We start from the raw sequence: 13,561 nt of genomic DNA on the forward strand, positions 1-13,561 counted from the left end.
TTAATCAGACCCTCGTATATATGTGTGAGTGTGTGTGTCTGCATGTACACATATGCATTATATATGCTCACACACATATATGCATACACACATGAATCCCCCCCCACATATATATATATATATATATAATATATATATATATATATGTATGCACACACATGCATGTATGTATATACACACAAATACATATATACATATCCATTTTACCATGCTAGTGTGGGTTTGAAAACTGCATATTATTGATATATTCTTTTACAACAAAACTGAACTAAAAATCATGTGTATCTATCTTTCTATCTATCTGTCTCTCTCTTCCTCTCTCTCTCTCTCTCTCTCTCTCTCTCTCTCTCTCCCTCTAGATATATATATATATACGTGGTCTGATCAATAAGTATCCAGACTGTTGCCATAATAATGAAGCTAAATCACACAGGGTGAAGCCGCTTGGCACAGATTGATCTTGAACACTGCTGTGCATGCACACTAAGTTTTAACATTCTAGCTCACTTCTGCTGTTTACAGCAGTGCTTGGAAGGAAGGTATGTAGCGTGTGATTGTTGCATTGACCATGACAGAGAAAGTTGAACAGAGAATCTACATCAAATTTTGTCAAAAGCTCAGTGATACCTGCTCAGAGGCCTACGCAGAGTTTCCAAAAAGTTTTCATTGTTCTCAACACAATCACGGAGATCTTGTGCAACTGAAAGCAGTTCTGGCACAAACTTGGTAGACACGCGTCTCATGCCCAAATTTTCAGTGATAATGGACTAAACTGAACTGTAACTAATCTGCACATCCTTTGATAATTCATGGATGGTGATTCGACAGTTTTCCCACAGTTTCACACGTATCTGTGATGTTTTACTTAGTTCCGCTGGCTGTGGGTCTCCCAGAGCAGTCATCAAAATTGACATTTTTTTGGCCATCTTGAAAATGTCTGAACCACTTGTACACTTGTGTGTGACTTATACAACTCCTCTCCATACACTTTCTGCAACTTTTCGTAGGCTTCTGAGCAGGTATCACCATGACAACTTTCTCTGTTATGGGTCAATGCAACGATCACATGCTACACACCTTCCTTCCAAGTACTGCTATAAACAGCGGAAGTGAGCTAGAATGTTAAAACTTCGTGCACAAACACAACAGAATTCAAATCAATCTGTGCCAAGAAGCTTCACTCTGTGCTTTAGGTTCATTACTATGGCTACAGATACTTCTTAATCAGACCCTCGTATATATGTGTGAGTGTGTGTGTCTGCATGTACACATATGCATTATATATGCTCACACACATATATGCATACACACATGAATCCCCCCCCACATATATATATATATATATATAATATATATATATATATATATATATATAATGCTCACTTGGAAACTAGCACCTCTAGTTATCTAAGTGAAACACAGTGAGATTTAAACCTAAAACCATATAGTTGCAAAATGAACTTCTTAAACTCATAGCCATACCCATCACTATTACACACACACACATGCACACATACATACATATATACATACATATTCATATATGTATACATACATATACACACGTGTGTGTGAGCATGTATACATACATAATATATTTGCCTAGAAAATTTAAATATTCTATCGTTAGGATATTGGATTCTATATGTCCACACATAATTGCTATCTCGGTTGCTATCATTGTTTTTTTAAAAAATATAGAAGAAGACTAACTTTAACAATACACTTTTACATATAGTTATATGTATTCATTCATTCATTTATTCATGTTTATATATACATATACAGTCATATATATATATATATATATATATATATATATATAGATTATGTATATATATATATATATATATATATATATATATAAGTATTGTTAAAGTTGGCCTCTTTTTCTTGCCCATTTTCTCCTTATAGTCTGATCAGTCTATGCTTTTACAATGGTCGGACGATTCATGTGAACCTGACAGCAGTACATCAACTGTGAGTATTTACTTGCCAACTAGCACACAATTAATGTGTCTTAGTGGGAAAGTTTCCTCCCTTATCAGTCTATCCATATACATACCTTTTACATAGCCATATCTTTGTTAGTAAATATATATATAATTCATTTGATATCTCAGTAATATATATATATATATATATATATATATATATATACAAACTACGATGATGAAACATTATACACACATACAATTATCATCATGATTATCATCTTTTTACATTCGCTTCCTATACTAACATGAGTTGGATAGTTTGTTAGGAATTCAGTCAGAGACAGGATTGTGTCATACACCAATGCCTCAGCATCAACTCAGATCTCTTTACAGAGTATACTGGGTGTATTTTGCATGGCTACACTACTATAAGAGTTTGTCAACTCCTAGCAAGACTAAAAATTCTCTTAACCTATCATAATCTCTACTCAATTTGCTAATGAATTTTCAGAGCTTACTGGGGTGCTTTTTAATTTTATAGCCTCAGCACTAATGAGATCGTCTTGATATGTGTAAAATTAGAGGGCCCTCAAAGTAGAGAGTGATTGATGATTTTAGATGAAGTGCTGAGAGAAGTTTTAGTGCGATGAGAGGAAGAGATTTATTGTGTGTGGTAGTGGAGAGAGAAGCAGAATAGACACTTTTGGAAGTGAAATATGGAAGGGACAGAAGGAAAAGTAGCGTCACAAATTAGAGAGAGAGAGAGAGAGAGTAGGAGGATCTGAGTAATAAGAATGGTGGACGGATTGAGTAGTGATGGTCCAATTTCATCTTACATTATGAAACTGAAAATGGGAAGATGATGATATGAAAGACATGAGGATGATAAGAATCCATAGATGTTGTGGGAGGAGGGTCATTGAAGCGATGTAGGGGTTGTGGGGATGGGCCAGGGAATGAGAATTGACAAGTTGTAATGAAAGAGCATTGAGAATAGGAGGTGGGTGGGGATCAGTGGTTAAATGCTGTGATAGCACCCCAGTCACCAATGCCTTCCTCTTTAGTATTCTCTCTGCCACATTTTCGCAAACAAGCAGGTTTTCTCTAGAACAACACATCATCACTTCCTGAGATCTTGTTACCTTTTGTGACAATCAGTATTTCAAGATTAATTTTCACTTCATCCCATGTCTTCCTAGGTTTTCCTCTTCCATTGTCATCATCTAATTGAGAATTCTTTGCACTTCTTTATGCAACTATTGTCAGCAGTATGCTTCACATGCCCGTGCCTGTACCAATGCAATTCTCACTTCCGCAAACTGTATATTATTCCTTTCACTTACAGCTTTTCTCTCATGTCATTTGCATACCATCATTCATGCACACTGACATTACATAACCAGTAAAACATACCTCATTTCCTTCACATATATATAAAAAGTAAATATATATATATATATATATATATTTACTTTTTTGAATATTTTTTTATAAGTAGGATGTCTAGTAACAAAATTTATATTTTTCAGCAATTTAGTTAATGTAAGGATGGTGTATTATTTTTCTTTTACTAAATGACTATTCAGTTGAGCTTCAGTTTATGCCTTTACCACCATCAGTGTTGTGAGATTGGTTTTAGTTTGTAGAAGACAAACAAATATTAAAGATTGATTTTTGTATTCATATTAGGTTAGTGTAATGGTTTCTTAGATGGTTGTATGATAAAACTAAGTGAATTAGATGAATCTACGCAGAATGTATAATTTTAGTTTAATGATTTATTCAGAGAGCAGAGATGGGAAAGATCAGAAGAAACCACATCCTCTGTCTGAATGCTTGCAACAGAATGAACTGTTAGAGATCTAATACTAGGTATTAGAATAGGTACAATCCACATTGTTTCCATTTGTCCACTTGTTCAAGATACCATGCATATCAGTTCAAATCTAGAACCACATATTTGTGAAGGGAACTTCTTAATTTCACAGCCAGCACAGAGTGAGGAATGTATACATATACAGTTTGAATTAATCACATGGTATAATAAAACATGGTTTAAAGATGAGCAATTTGATTCTAAAAGTAACATTCTAATATGATCTTCAGAATAACTACTTAAAAAATTTATAGTTGGATCAGTTACATTTTCAATCTTAATTGGAAATTCAGTACATGCTTATACGATACATTGATGTTTATCACTGGAAGCAATAGGTTAAGATCATTCTTTATTGTTGTTGACCCTAGGTCAGTCTTGATTGGGTATCCCCATAACTATAGCCAATCTAAACATGACCACTCCAAATTTTTCTTCAGACATAGTATACCCTAAACTACCTAGTGTGTCCTTTTTATTTTGAGACAACAGGAAGTAATTTGAGGGTTAGTTGGCATCTATTTCTGGCAGATCTAGCATCCACATGTAAGTTCCGTTGCTGACTTGAGATTATCATTCTTTCTCTGATTTCCTGAAGGTATTTATCTGTATACTATTACATTTCTGTTTGATCAGTTTAATGATTAAATTAGGTTTACAGCTGAGGTTTGAGAGATGCTGGAGTTAGATTACTATTAGGTTTCATAGCAAATTAAGGTGGTAATATTGAATTATTAATAATTTCTAACATAAGCATTAAACCACAAGATTTGTATGAAGAGCATAATTAATTAGATAAACAGTACTTGAGTTTTGTATTTCTAGAGTTATTGACCCCTAGAAAGATGACTGGCAAAATTGATAGTGGCAAGATTTGAAGAGAGACCTAAATGCCCCTCAAAAATTATGTCTCTTTAAAAAGGATTTGATGACACAGCAAAGCATGTTATGAGATGAAGCTTACTTTGAAAGTATGCAGCTACACATGCATACATAATATTTTGAATGTTTCCTGAAAAGAACACTTCAACAAAGAAAGATTATATGACAAACTTCCTAAGATTTTAGATGCCATGAGAGAAAGATGAGTTAGTTTTGTTGGACATTGTTGGAGAAGGAAGGAAGAGCTGGTTAGTGACAACCCCACTTTGAACACTTTGCAAAGACATAGATTGATTAGTTAATAGATAACAATGACTGTTGCGAAAAAGAACTATTATATGCCATGGAAGAATTGAGATGGCTGGAGGATCAGGGTCATGTAAGTTCAAGCAAACTCGATCCAAGAATGGTGTTACCTTTATCTAACCATGTATGTTAGTGTTTGTACAAATGTACAGTATTTCTCCATCATTATCTCCTCTCCTCTGCTTACAGTTTTTCACATCTGCTGCTATTTTATTTTCCCTTTCAAACTGATTATTTCTCCTCTCCACTAATATTTGCTTCTTCTATCTCTTCCTTTCCTCCTCTCTTTCTTACTAATCCTAATTGATCCTTGAAAACTAGTTGATATTTAAATTTCCTCTCTGGCAATGGGTTCTACTCAAGACATTAGACTGTTTTTTTTCCACACAACATAAAATTTATTCCACTTCTTGATCATCTAAAGCTCAATGTTTCAACAAGAAATATGGATGGGGAGGGAGCCAGTTACTATTTGTTACTATTCCAAATGTCTGCTATAGAATAAACTTTGGTAAATGCACCCAATAACCATATGGTGATGTGGTGATGTCAATCCAAAGCAGTTTGTTAGGTCTGGAAAGCAGACACCCAGGGATAAGGGAATGCTGGCTAAGTTCACTTTGCCTGTCTCCTCCACTTTGTGGTGGCCATCAGACTGTAATAGGCACAATAGTGGAAAGAGTGAATCATGGCAAGCAATGATACATTGCTTACTGTATGATTAACCTACATCATGTTTGAACATGCAGTGCGGACTTCAACTCAATAAAGTCACGATATATCAGGAACAATAAACCACTGGACTGCACCTTGTCCTTCAATCCATGGTCAATCTCAGATTACTCAACTACAATAGTTGCTTTCCACTTTATTTGCTTTAACTGTTGCTCCTCAACTAGGAACTTTAGCAATCTCTCTCCCTATCTAAATATTTAATTTTTAGAACAGATGCAAACTTGCACTAGCACGACGAGAATGTATGCAGATTAGCTCACTTGCCTTGTCCAACAGGTTTATGTATAAACTTTCTTAATACTACCTAAACCTTGACAGCTTAAGATTCATAATGCCATGGAGATGGTAAATAAATTTTTCCTAGGATACAAAGTCCATCTATTGCAGATTGGTCCCAAATGATCTGGTGTGCATCCCTTGCAGCTGTGTGAACTGAATCAATGAAAAACGTTCCCCCCCCCAAAAAAAAAACAAAATGAATATACACTGAACAAATTATGCACACACACATATTTGTTCAATGAATATACACACAGACAAGGCTGTTGAGTGGACAAATGACTGAAAAAGCTACAAAACACTCTGATCCTCAAGTCAGTGTCAGCTTCTGGCTTTCTGATACAAGAAGAGTGCATGTGATTTGTTGAGAAAGATTGTGATAAAAAAATGTTATGGATCAATATGTTCAAAGAAAAAGGTTTTAGCATCTAGAGGATGAAGATATTGGGCTACAATTTCAACAATTTTAAGAAATTTTTCACTTGAATTATTTGTGCATGTAAAAGGCAAGGATATAATGACTGAACTAATTGTCTCTATGATGTGGCATATAGCTGATTTGATTTGAGAAATTAATTCTCTAAAGTGATTTATTGTTTATGCTTTTCGCTTGACCATAGAGATAGGGTCAGTAAAAATTCAGTGGTGGCTTGGGTCATTTTTAAGTCTTTGTTTCTTCACTTGTTAACTGTCAATAGTTGATTAAGAGGATTTTTGAGAAATAGTTTCTGTTTGTAAGGGTTCTTTGTAATTTAGAACTGTACATTAAGAATTTTATTGATTTTTTACAATTTATTTTCTTTGTTATTAAAAAAGCTATATTGCTTTACATGTGTGTATGCACATGTGCATGCATCCATGTGCACACACAGACACACACAATTTAGTTTTCAGACCATATATCAAACATCTAACATTAAGATAGGTGGGTGGCTGGGTGGGAAAATAGAGAAGGGAGACTGTAAGTCTCTAAGAGATTAATAAAGTTTTATTTAGAACTTGAAAATAACGCTTGAAAATATTTTTACTTAGAATAGACAGAATGCTTAGACACATACTTATTAAAATAATATATTCTAAAATTGAGAAGGGTGTTTGTAAGTTTTTAAGATGTTAATGAAAATCTTACATAGAACTAAAAAATAAAGCTTGAAAATTTTAAATTTTGACAATACAACATGTAGATACTTAAATACTACCAGAATATAGATATATGTATATATATATATATATATATATATATATATATATATATATATATATATATGCATATAAATATATATATTTCTGTATGTGTGAATGTATAAGTGTGTGTGCATATAGTCACAAATTTATGTATATCAATATCTTATCATCATCATTTAAACATTCACATTTCCATCCTTGGATGGGGTCAGACTGAATTTTTTGAGGCAGATGCAATTCACCGAGGCCAACCCTTACTCATTTCCAAGCAATATTTCATGAAAGACTGGAAACAAACGATGCTGCATGTGTGATAGTGACACCACTCATTTATAATTATCCCATGATGTCACCACAAGGAGAGATGCGCACACACATATATATATATGATGGCTTTCTTTCAGTCTCTGTCTATCAAATCCACATAGAAGATTTTAGTTGGCTCAGGGCTATAGTAGAAAAGACTTGTCCAAATTGCTATGTAGTTGACTGAACATGAAACCATTCTGGTTGAGAAGAGAATTTTTTAACCACACAGCCATGCTCTGCCTTAGCTGGTTCCTGATACTTTTTTACCCTGATACCACTTACTCCTCTTGCTGCCCAGAGCCATTTTGCTGTAATCTATCTTTCATTTTTAAGACTTCTCCACCCACATTTTACATTGATCACCCTCCTGAGCTGCCATATCTTTCACCATATGTCTCCCTTCTCCTGATCTTCCTTTTGCCCTCTTCTCTCTCATTTTAACCCCACATCCCACATCATGAAACCACCTCCTACACTATTGTACACCAACTCAGATCTTAGTTTTACAGGCTGCATGGTTACTGCTCCACAGCCAATGAATCTGTTAAATCTTGTCAAGACTATTCAACCTATGAAGCATGGAATAGACATTAAATGTTGACAATGATGATGAGATATATATATGTGTATGTGTGTGTGTATATACACTTGCGTCAGAAATTAATTAGCACTTCTCAAATTTCTACATTAAATAGGTTAAATCAATTAACCTATGAGCTGTTCAAAACGTCTTACGCGATGAGAAAACTTAGTATGGTGTGATTTCGGTCCTTGCGAGGCGCTACCTATATCTATTAAACAAAGGAAGATTTGTCTGCATCCGCACTCCAAGTTGTTGCACTGCTATGTCAACATCATAAGGCTGTAGACTCTCAAACTGCTCTGCAAACAAAGTTACGTCATCGTTCTGCGCAACAGTGAACTCGCAACAAAGCAATAGTTCGAGATATGGCCACTAGGTGACAGCACATACCTTGAGTGAAGAGCAAATCAAGGGTGCTAATTAATTTCTGACGGTAGTGTATATACATATATACATATATATATATATATATATATATATATATATATATACGTGTATACACACACACACGTATATAAATAAATGCATATACATATATACCATATATATTCGGCTATAAGTCACACTTTTTCCCCTCTTATGTGTCCATAGCTTACACTGAGTGCATCTTATGGAGTTTCTACCTACACCTTTTCTACAGATCAAGCAGGGCCACCTACCTGAAGGGATTTGTGAGGTGTTCGCCTTCCTACTTACTAGGATTTTGGTTTTTGCAATATTGACTCTAAACCTTGCTTTCACACCTGAAATTTTGCAATATTGATTCTAAACCTTGCTTTCACACCTGAAATTTCTTCTCTAGTTCTGGTACTGATTCCACTATAAGAGCAAGGTCACCAGCATAGAGGAACTCCCAGGAGCAACCTGTCTTGAATTCCTCTATTATTTCCTGGAGGACTATGATGAATAAAAGGGGACCGAGAGCTGATCCTTGGTGAACCCCTACTTCTACCCGGAATTCTTCACTATACTCATTGCTGACCCTTACCTTACTAACAGCATCCCTGTACAGGATCTGTACAGCTCTTATTAACCACTCGTCGATCCCCAGTTTCAGCATTGCCCACCAGATAAGGGATTGGGAGACCCTGTCAGAGGCTTTCTCCAAGTCAACAAAAGCCAAGTACAGAGGTTTATCTTTGGCTAGGTATTTCTCCTGCAGTTGCCTTACCAGAAATATAGCATCAGTGGAGCTTCTACCTGGCACAAAACCAAACTGCATCTCATCTAAGCAAACTCTCTCCCTAATTAGTTGGTCTATGACCTTCTCTGTGACCTAGTTTAATACCCCTGTAGTTATTTCTATCAAACGCATCACTTTTACTTTTGTAGCAGTTGACAATGGTGCTGCTACGCCAGTCATTGGGTATGACTCCTTTGTGAACTACCTGGTTTACAATATGGGTGACTAGGCCATAACCCACACCACCAGATATTTTAAGCATCTCTTCAGTGATTCTTGATAGGCCGGGGGCTTTTCCTAACTTCATATCCTTAATTGCTTTATCTACCAGGGTGTTATATATTCGGGTAGCTGATCCCTTGACTGGGTCAAAATTTGGCAGGCTCTCCTCCTCCCATTCATTCTCTACATTCAGCAGCTCTTCATAATGGCTTCTCCAAGCCTCTTTCTTTGCAGAATCACTAAAAGCAAGTGCACAATCATCCATGTGGACACATTTCTCTCCTATGACATCACAATTTTCTCTCACACACTATCCTGCAATCCTTTGGTCCTCACATCACTGAACATTGGCAAACTTCTTATTTTCTGCTTCTCCCTTGGCTATGTATACCTGTCTCCCAGCTTCCCTTCTGGCTATCTGGTACAGTTCCCTGCTACCCCAATTCTTCCAGACTTTCCAGGCCTGTTTCTTTCCTCTAATGGTTTTGTCTACTATATTAGTCAACCACCACATTACTCTAGGTCACACACATATACACATAGAGTATATATATATTCATGTTCTTCACCTTTCAGTTTTTTATAATCTTTAATTTCAGTTCTTTATTTTCTTCTTTTACCCATTCATCAAGTTGATTATTCTGATTTTAATTTCTTTCTTTTATCTTTTTGATTATCTGTCATCTTCAACCTTTTTGTTTATTTCTCTATTATATTGACTGGATCCATGACTTAATTTTTTTTTCTCAATTTCTAGTTAACTTTAGAGTTTTACTACCATTTTGTACTATCATCTCTTGCTTCAGCAAGAAAGAATATGGAGCCACATTCTTCCATAAATAATTTTCACCATATTAAAAATACCAAACTTTTCTCTGCAGTTCAGATGCATAACATGCATCATCAAAAATATTCGAACCATGATCTTCCTGTCTCTTACTTTCAGACAAAGTGCATCCATAGTTATTTTTGAAAGTAGGTTGTGATTTGAGAACAGCTTGGCTGTTATTTCAAGCAAGTTGAGTGATCATACAGAGACTCTTTCATTGTCTTGTGTTAATAAGTACTGCTAGTCTGTAGCCTGATATCAATCTTCAAATGTCAGTTCCATTATCAAAGGCCATACTGTTTTTTATTCAGAAATTGTGTGATGATTTTAAAATACAACACTTAAAAACCTAACGGTACATATTTTTTCTATCCCTCTGAAGAGATTTTGCCTATTTTAATGATTTTATTAATTACTATTCAATCTATTAGGCCTAATTGAAACAGCTGCAGGAGACCGTGTATGATTTTAGCAGATAATAAATTTTTATTAAATGCTTTATCTCAATTTTCTTACTTTCTCTTGAATGATTATAAACCATAATTTATATATAATCCCATTGTTTTATGAATGTTATTATTCACAACACGTATTGGGTATTAAACCAGTAATTCATTGGATGATAACATTCCTTAATGAGGCTAATTCAACCTCTAATTGAATATATATATGACAACATTATCCAATGTGTTCTTAACTCTTTTAAGATGGTAAAATGTAATTTGAAGATTTGGCTGCTAATTTTAGCAGGGCCAGTGACCATACAGTCTTTCTCCCTCTATTGTAGATTGAAGGGTTGAAATGGCTAAGCAGAAATACAATTAGAATACCTACTCACAGACCATGAGTTCAAATATGCTTCTGGCATTTTGTCGTACTTCAGCATGCATCTGTGAATCAGTGGTTATAGTTTGTTAATTGGGAGAAGAGGAGTCTGCACCTATAAGCTTTATGATCTTCGAAACTCAGTCTATAATATCTATGTGTATATGTAGTAGCAGCACTGTCCCAGATTTATGAGAAGGTCTAATGTGGGTCGCAGAACAAAGGGTTTTTCTTTTCTTGTTAAAATGAATCCAGCAAAGATCTTTTGAGAGAATTTGGTAGGAATCAGTAAAAGATTAATTAGTGAGGCATACAGAAATAAATTAGAGGTAAGGCAAGTGCATCATGTTGGTTTGTGGATGGAGCTTAAGACATTACTGAAACTTTCAAGCAATTTAGAATCAATGAAAGATATTACCATTCTTGTAGCTGAAAGCCTAACCTAAGATATCCTCATTTTTCATGTTTTCTATCTCTTTATTCTCTCTCTCTCTCTCTCTCTTTGGCTGTCTATTTATCAGTCTGTCTATATTGATTTCTTTCTTTCCTCCCCATCCTTCTTCCCCTCTCTTCTCTGCTTCACATTTCTTCTCCCTTTTACTCTTTATACCTTTCTCCTCATCTCTCTCTCTTTTGTCATGTGCATTCTTTTTACCAATAGTTTCCCTTCCTCCCCTCTCACTCATTTTCTTGCTTTCTCTGTTTCTTTAGCTTAATTTCTTTACATCTCTCTTTTCCACCCCTCACCTTACTCTAACCAATTCAACTAACCACAATATCATATGAATAAGAACGCAGTTATTCAAACTTCATTTGAACACTAGAATGCCAAATTGAAATTTAACAAACAGACAAAAAGAAGAAGAAGAAAAAGAAAAAGAAAGAAAATACATGTCATCATTGACTTCCATTTTTGTTTGCTTTCAGTTTGCTTATTTATTTAATTATTCTAATTTGTGACTTCAATTTCATTTACTTACTGTCATGCAATCCAGCTGATAATTGCCAATCAGAGTTTGAAACATTTAGATACATTACATTGTCCAGGTATGTTTAAAACAATGGAGTAATTGAGCAAAAATAAATTTATAGGATAACTGAGTGAAAAAAGATTTGTGATAATTGAGTTGTATAGGGATTTATAGGATGATTGATTAAAATTGCTATATATATCAAATATATCTAGTGAATGGCAGAATTAGTAGAGCAGTGGACAAATTGCCTTGCAGTATTTAGTTACAACTCATGGCATTCTGAGTTCAAATCCTGCCATGTTCAGTTTTGATGTTATCTTTCCAGAGGTTGATACAATAAGTAGCACTGAAGTCCTGGGATTCAGTTTGATCACCTGTACTCACCTCAAAATTTATATCCTTGTGCCTATGTTTGAAATCATCATTTTAGATATGAAGGTGAAGAAATTGTAGAAATGGTTGTTTATCTGCACTATTTAATGTCATTCCTATATGTTCTGTAGAAACTGGATAAAATAAGTTCACATACTTGGAAAAAAATCGAATTAAGTTTATGTTCCCATAGAAACTTGGGATTTTGTGAGTCACTGAGGTAGCCTCTATACTGTTGCTAGACCTATATATAGAAGCCAAATCTCCAAATTTAAAAGAGAAACAGTCTATAATTGGGTCCTTATTGCAATGTACCCAGGCAGAAAGATGAGATTGTCACAGCTGGAATGGTTTTTATCAAAGATCTGCTCAGGCAGAATTCATTTGCCTTTCACCTGAGCTAAATAACATACGACCTTGGACAAATGTGTAACTATAATTGATTTGACTGTGCTAGTCGTCACTACAGACTGTTAAAATAAGTAGCAATCAATTCAATTGACTATAACTCCTCTTTCCTTATAAACTTAATACCGGTTTCAGAAAATATTATTTCAAAAACCATAAAACTTACCTCAAGTACTTCACTATTGTATTTTCCTATTTTTCTTAGGTCAGCTATTCTGCTGCTTATCAGAACTTGTAAGAATTTCTCAGAAAACTATAAAAATACAAATTATTTGATTAATAGCACTTACGCTACATTGACCAAAATTGGTTTGTTTAACTTGTTTATTTCATTTATAGCATTTGGTAAATAATAATGCTGTTAGTTACAGGTTTCCAATAAACCATTCACTGGTTCACTGTATTTCTAAGAGTGAGAGATTGTCTGTGTACATCTTGGACAAAACAGATACCACACTAGTAGTTTTTACTTGAAAGCTCTGTGTTCTTTATTTTCAGCATTCCCAATGATATTTATAACTTTGGTGGACATACAACAGTAAAGGATATAAGGATATACATATGTATACATACATCTGTGTGTGTGTGTGTACATACATATATATAAATATATAAGTGTATATGAGTGTGTATATCATCATCATCCTCATCATCTA

At 34.6% G+C, this 13,561-nt stretch overlaps 1 protein-coding gene across 4 annotated transcripts in view; it reads left to right on the forward strand.

The window, feature by feature from the left end:
- The window catches only part of LOC115232418 (vitamin D3 receptor), an 822,423-nt gene that overhangs the window by 782,490 nt on the left and 26,372 nt on the right, over positions 1-13,561 (forward strand). For 3 of the 4 annotated variants that reach the window (XM_036514413.1, XM_029802281.2, XM_036514416.1), the window contains one exon: positions 1,915-1,980. The exons of the other annotated variant lie outside the window; for it this stretch is intronic. In XM_036514413.1, coding sequence (XP_036370306.1) covers positions 1,915-1,980 — 66 coding nt within the window. The remainder of the gene's footprint in view (positions 1-1,914; positions 1,981-13,561) is intronic. 4 annotated transcript variants of the gene reach the window in all.

The sequence above is a fragment of the Octopus sinensis genome, linkage group LG2, assembly GCF_006345805.1.
Source record: "Octopus sinensis linkage group LG2, ASM634580v1, whole genome shotgun sequence".
Lineage (NCBI taxonomy): Eukaryota > Metazoa > Mollusca > Cephalopoda > Octopoda > Octopodidae > Octopus > Octopus sinensis.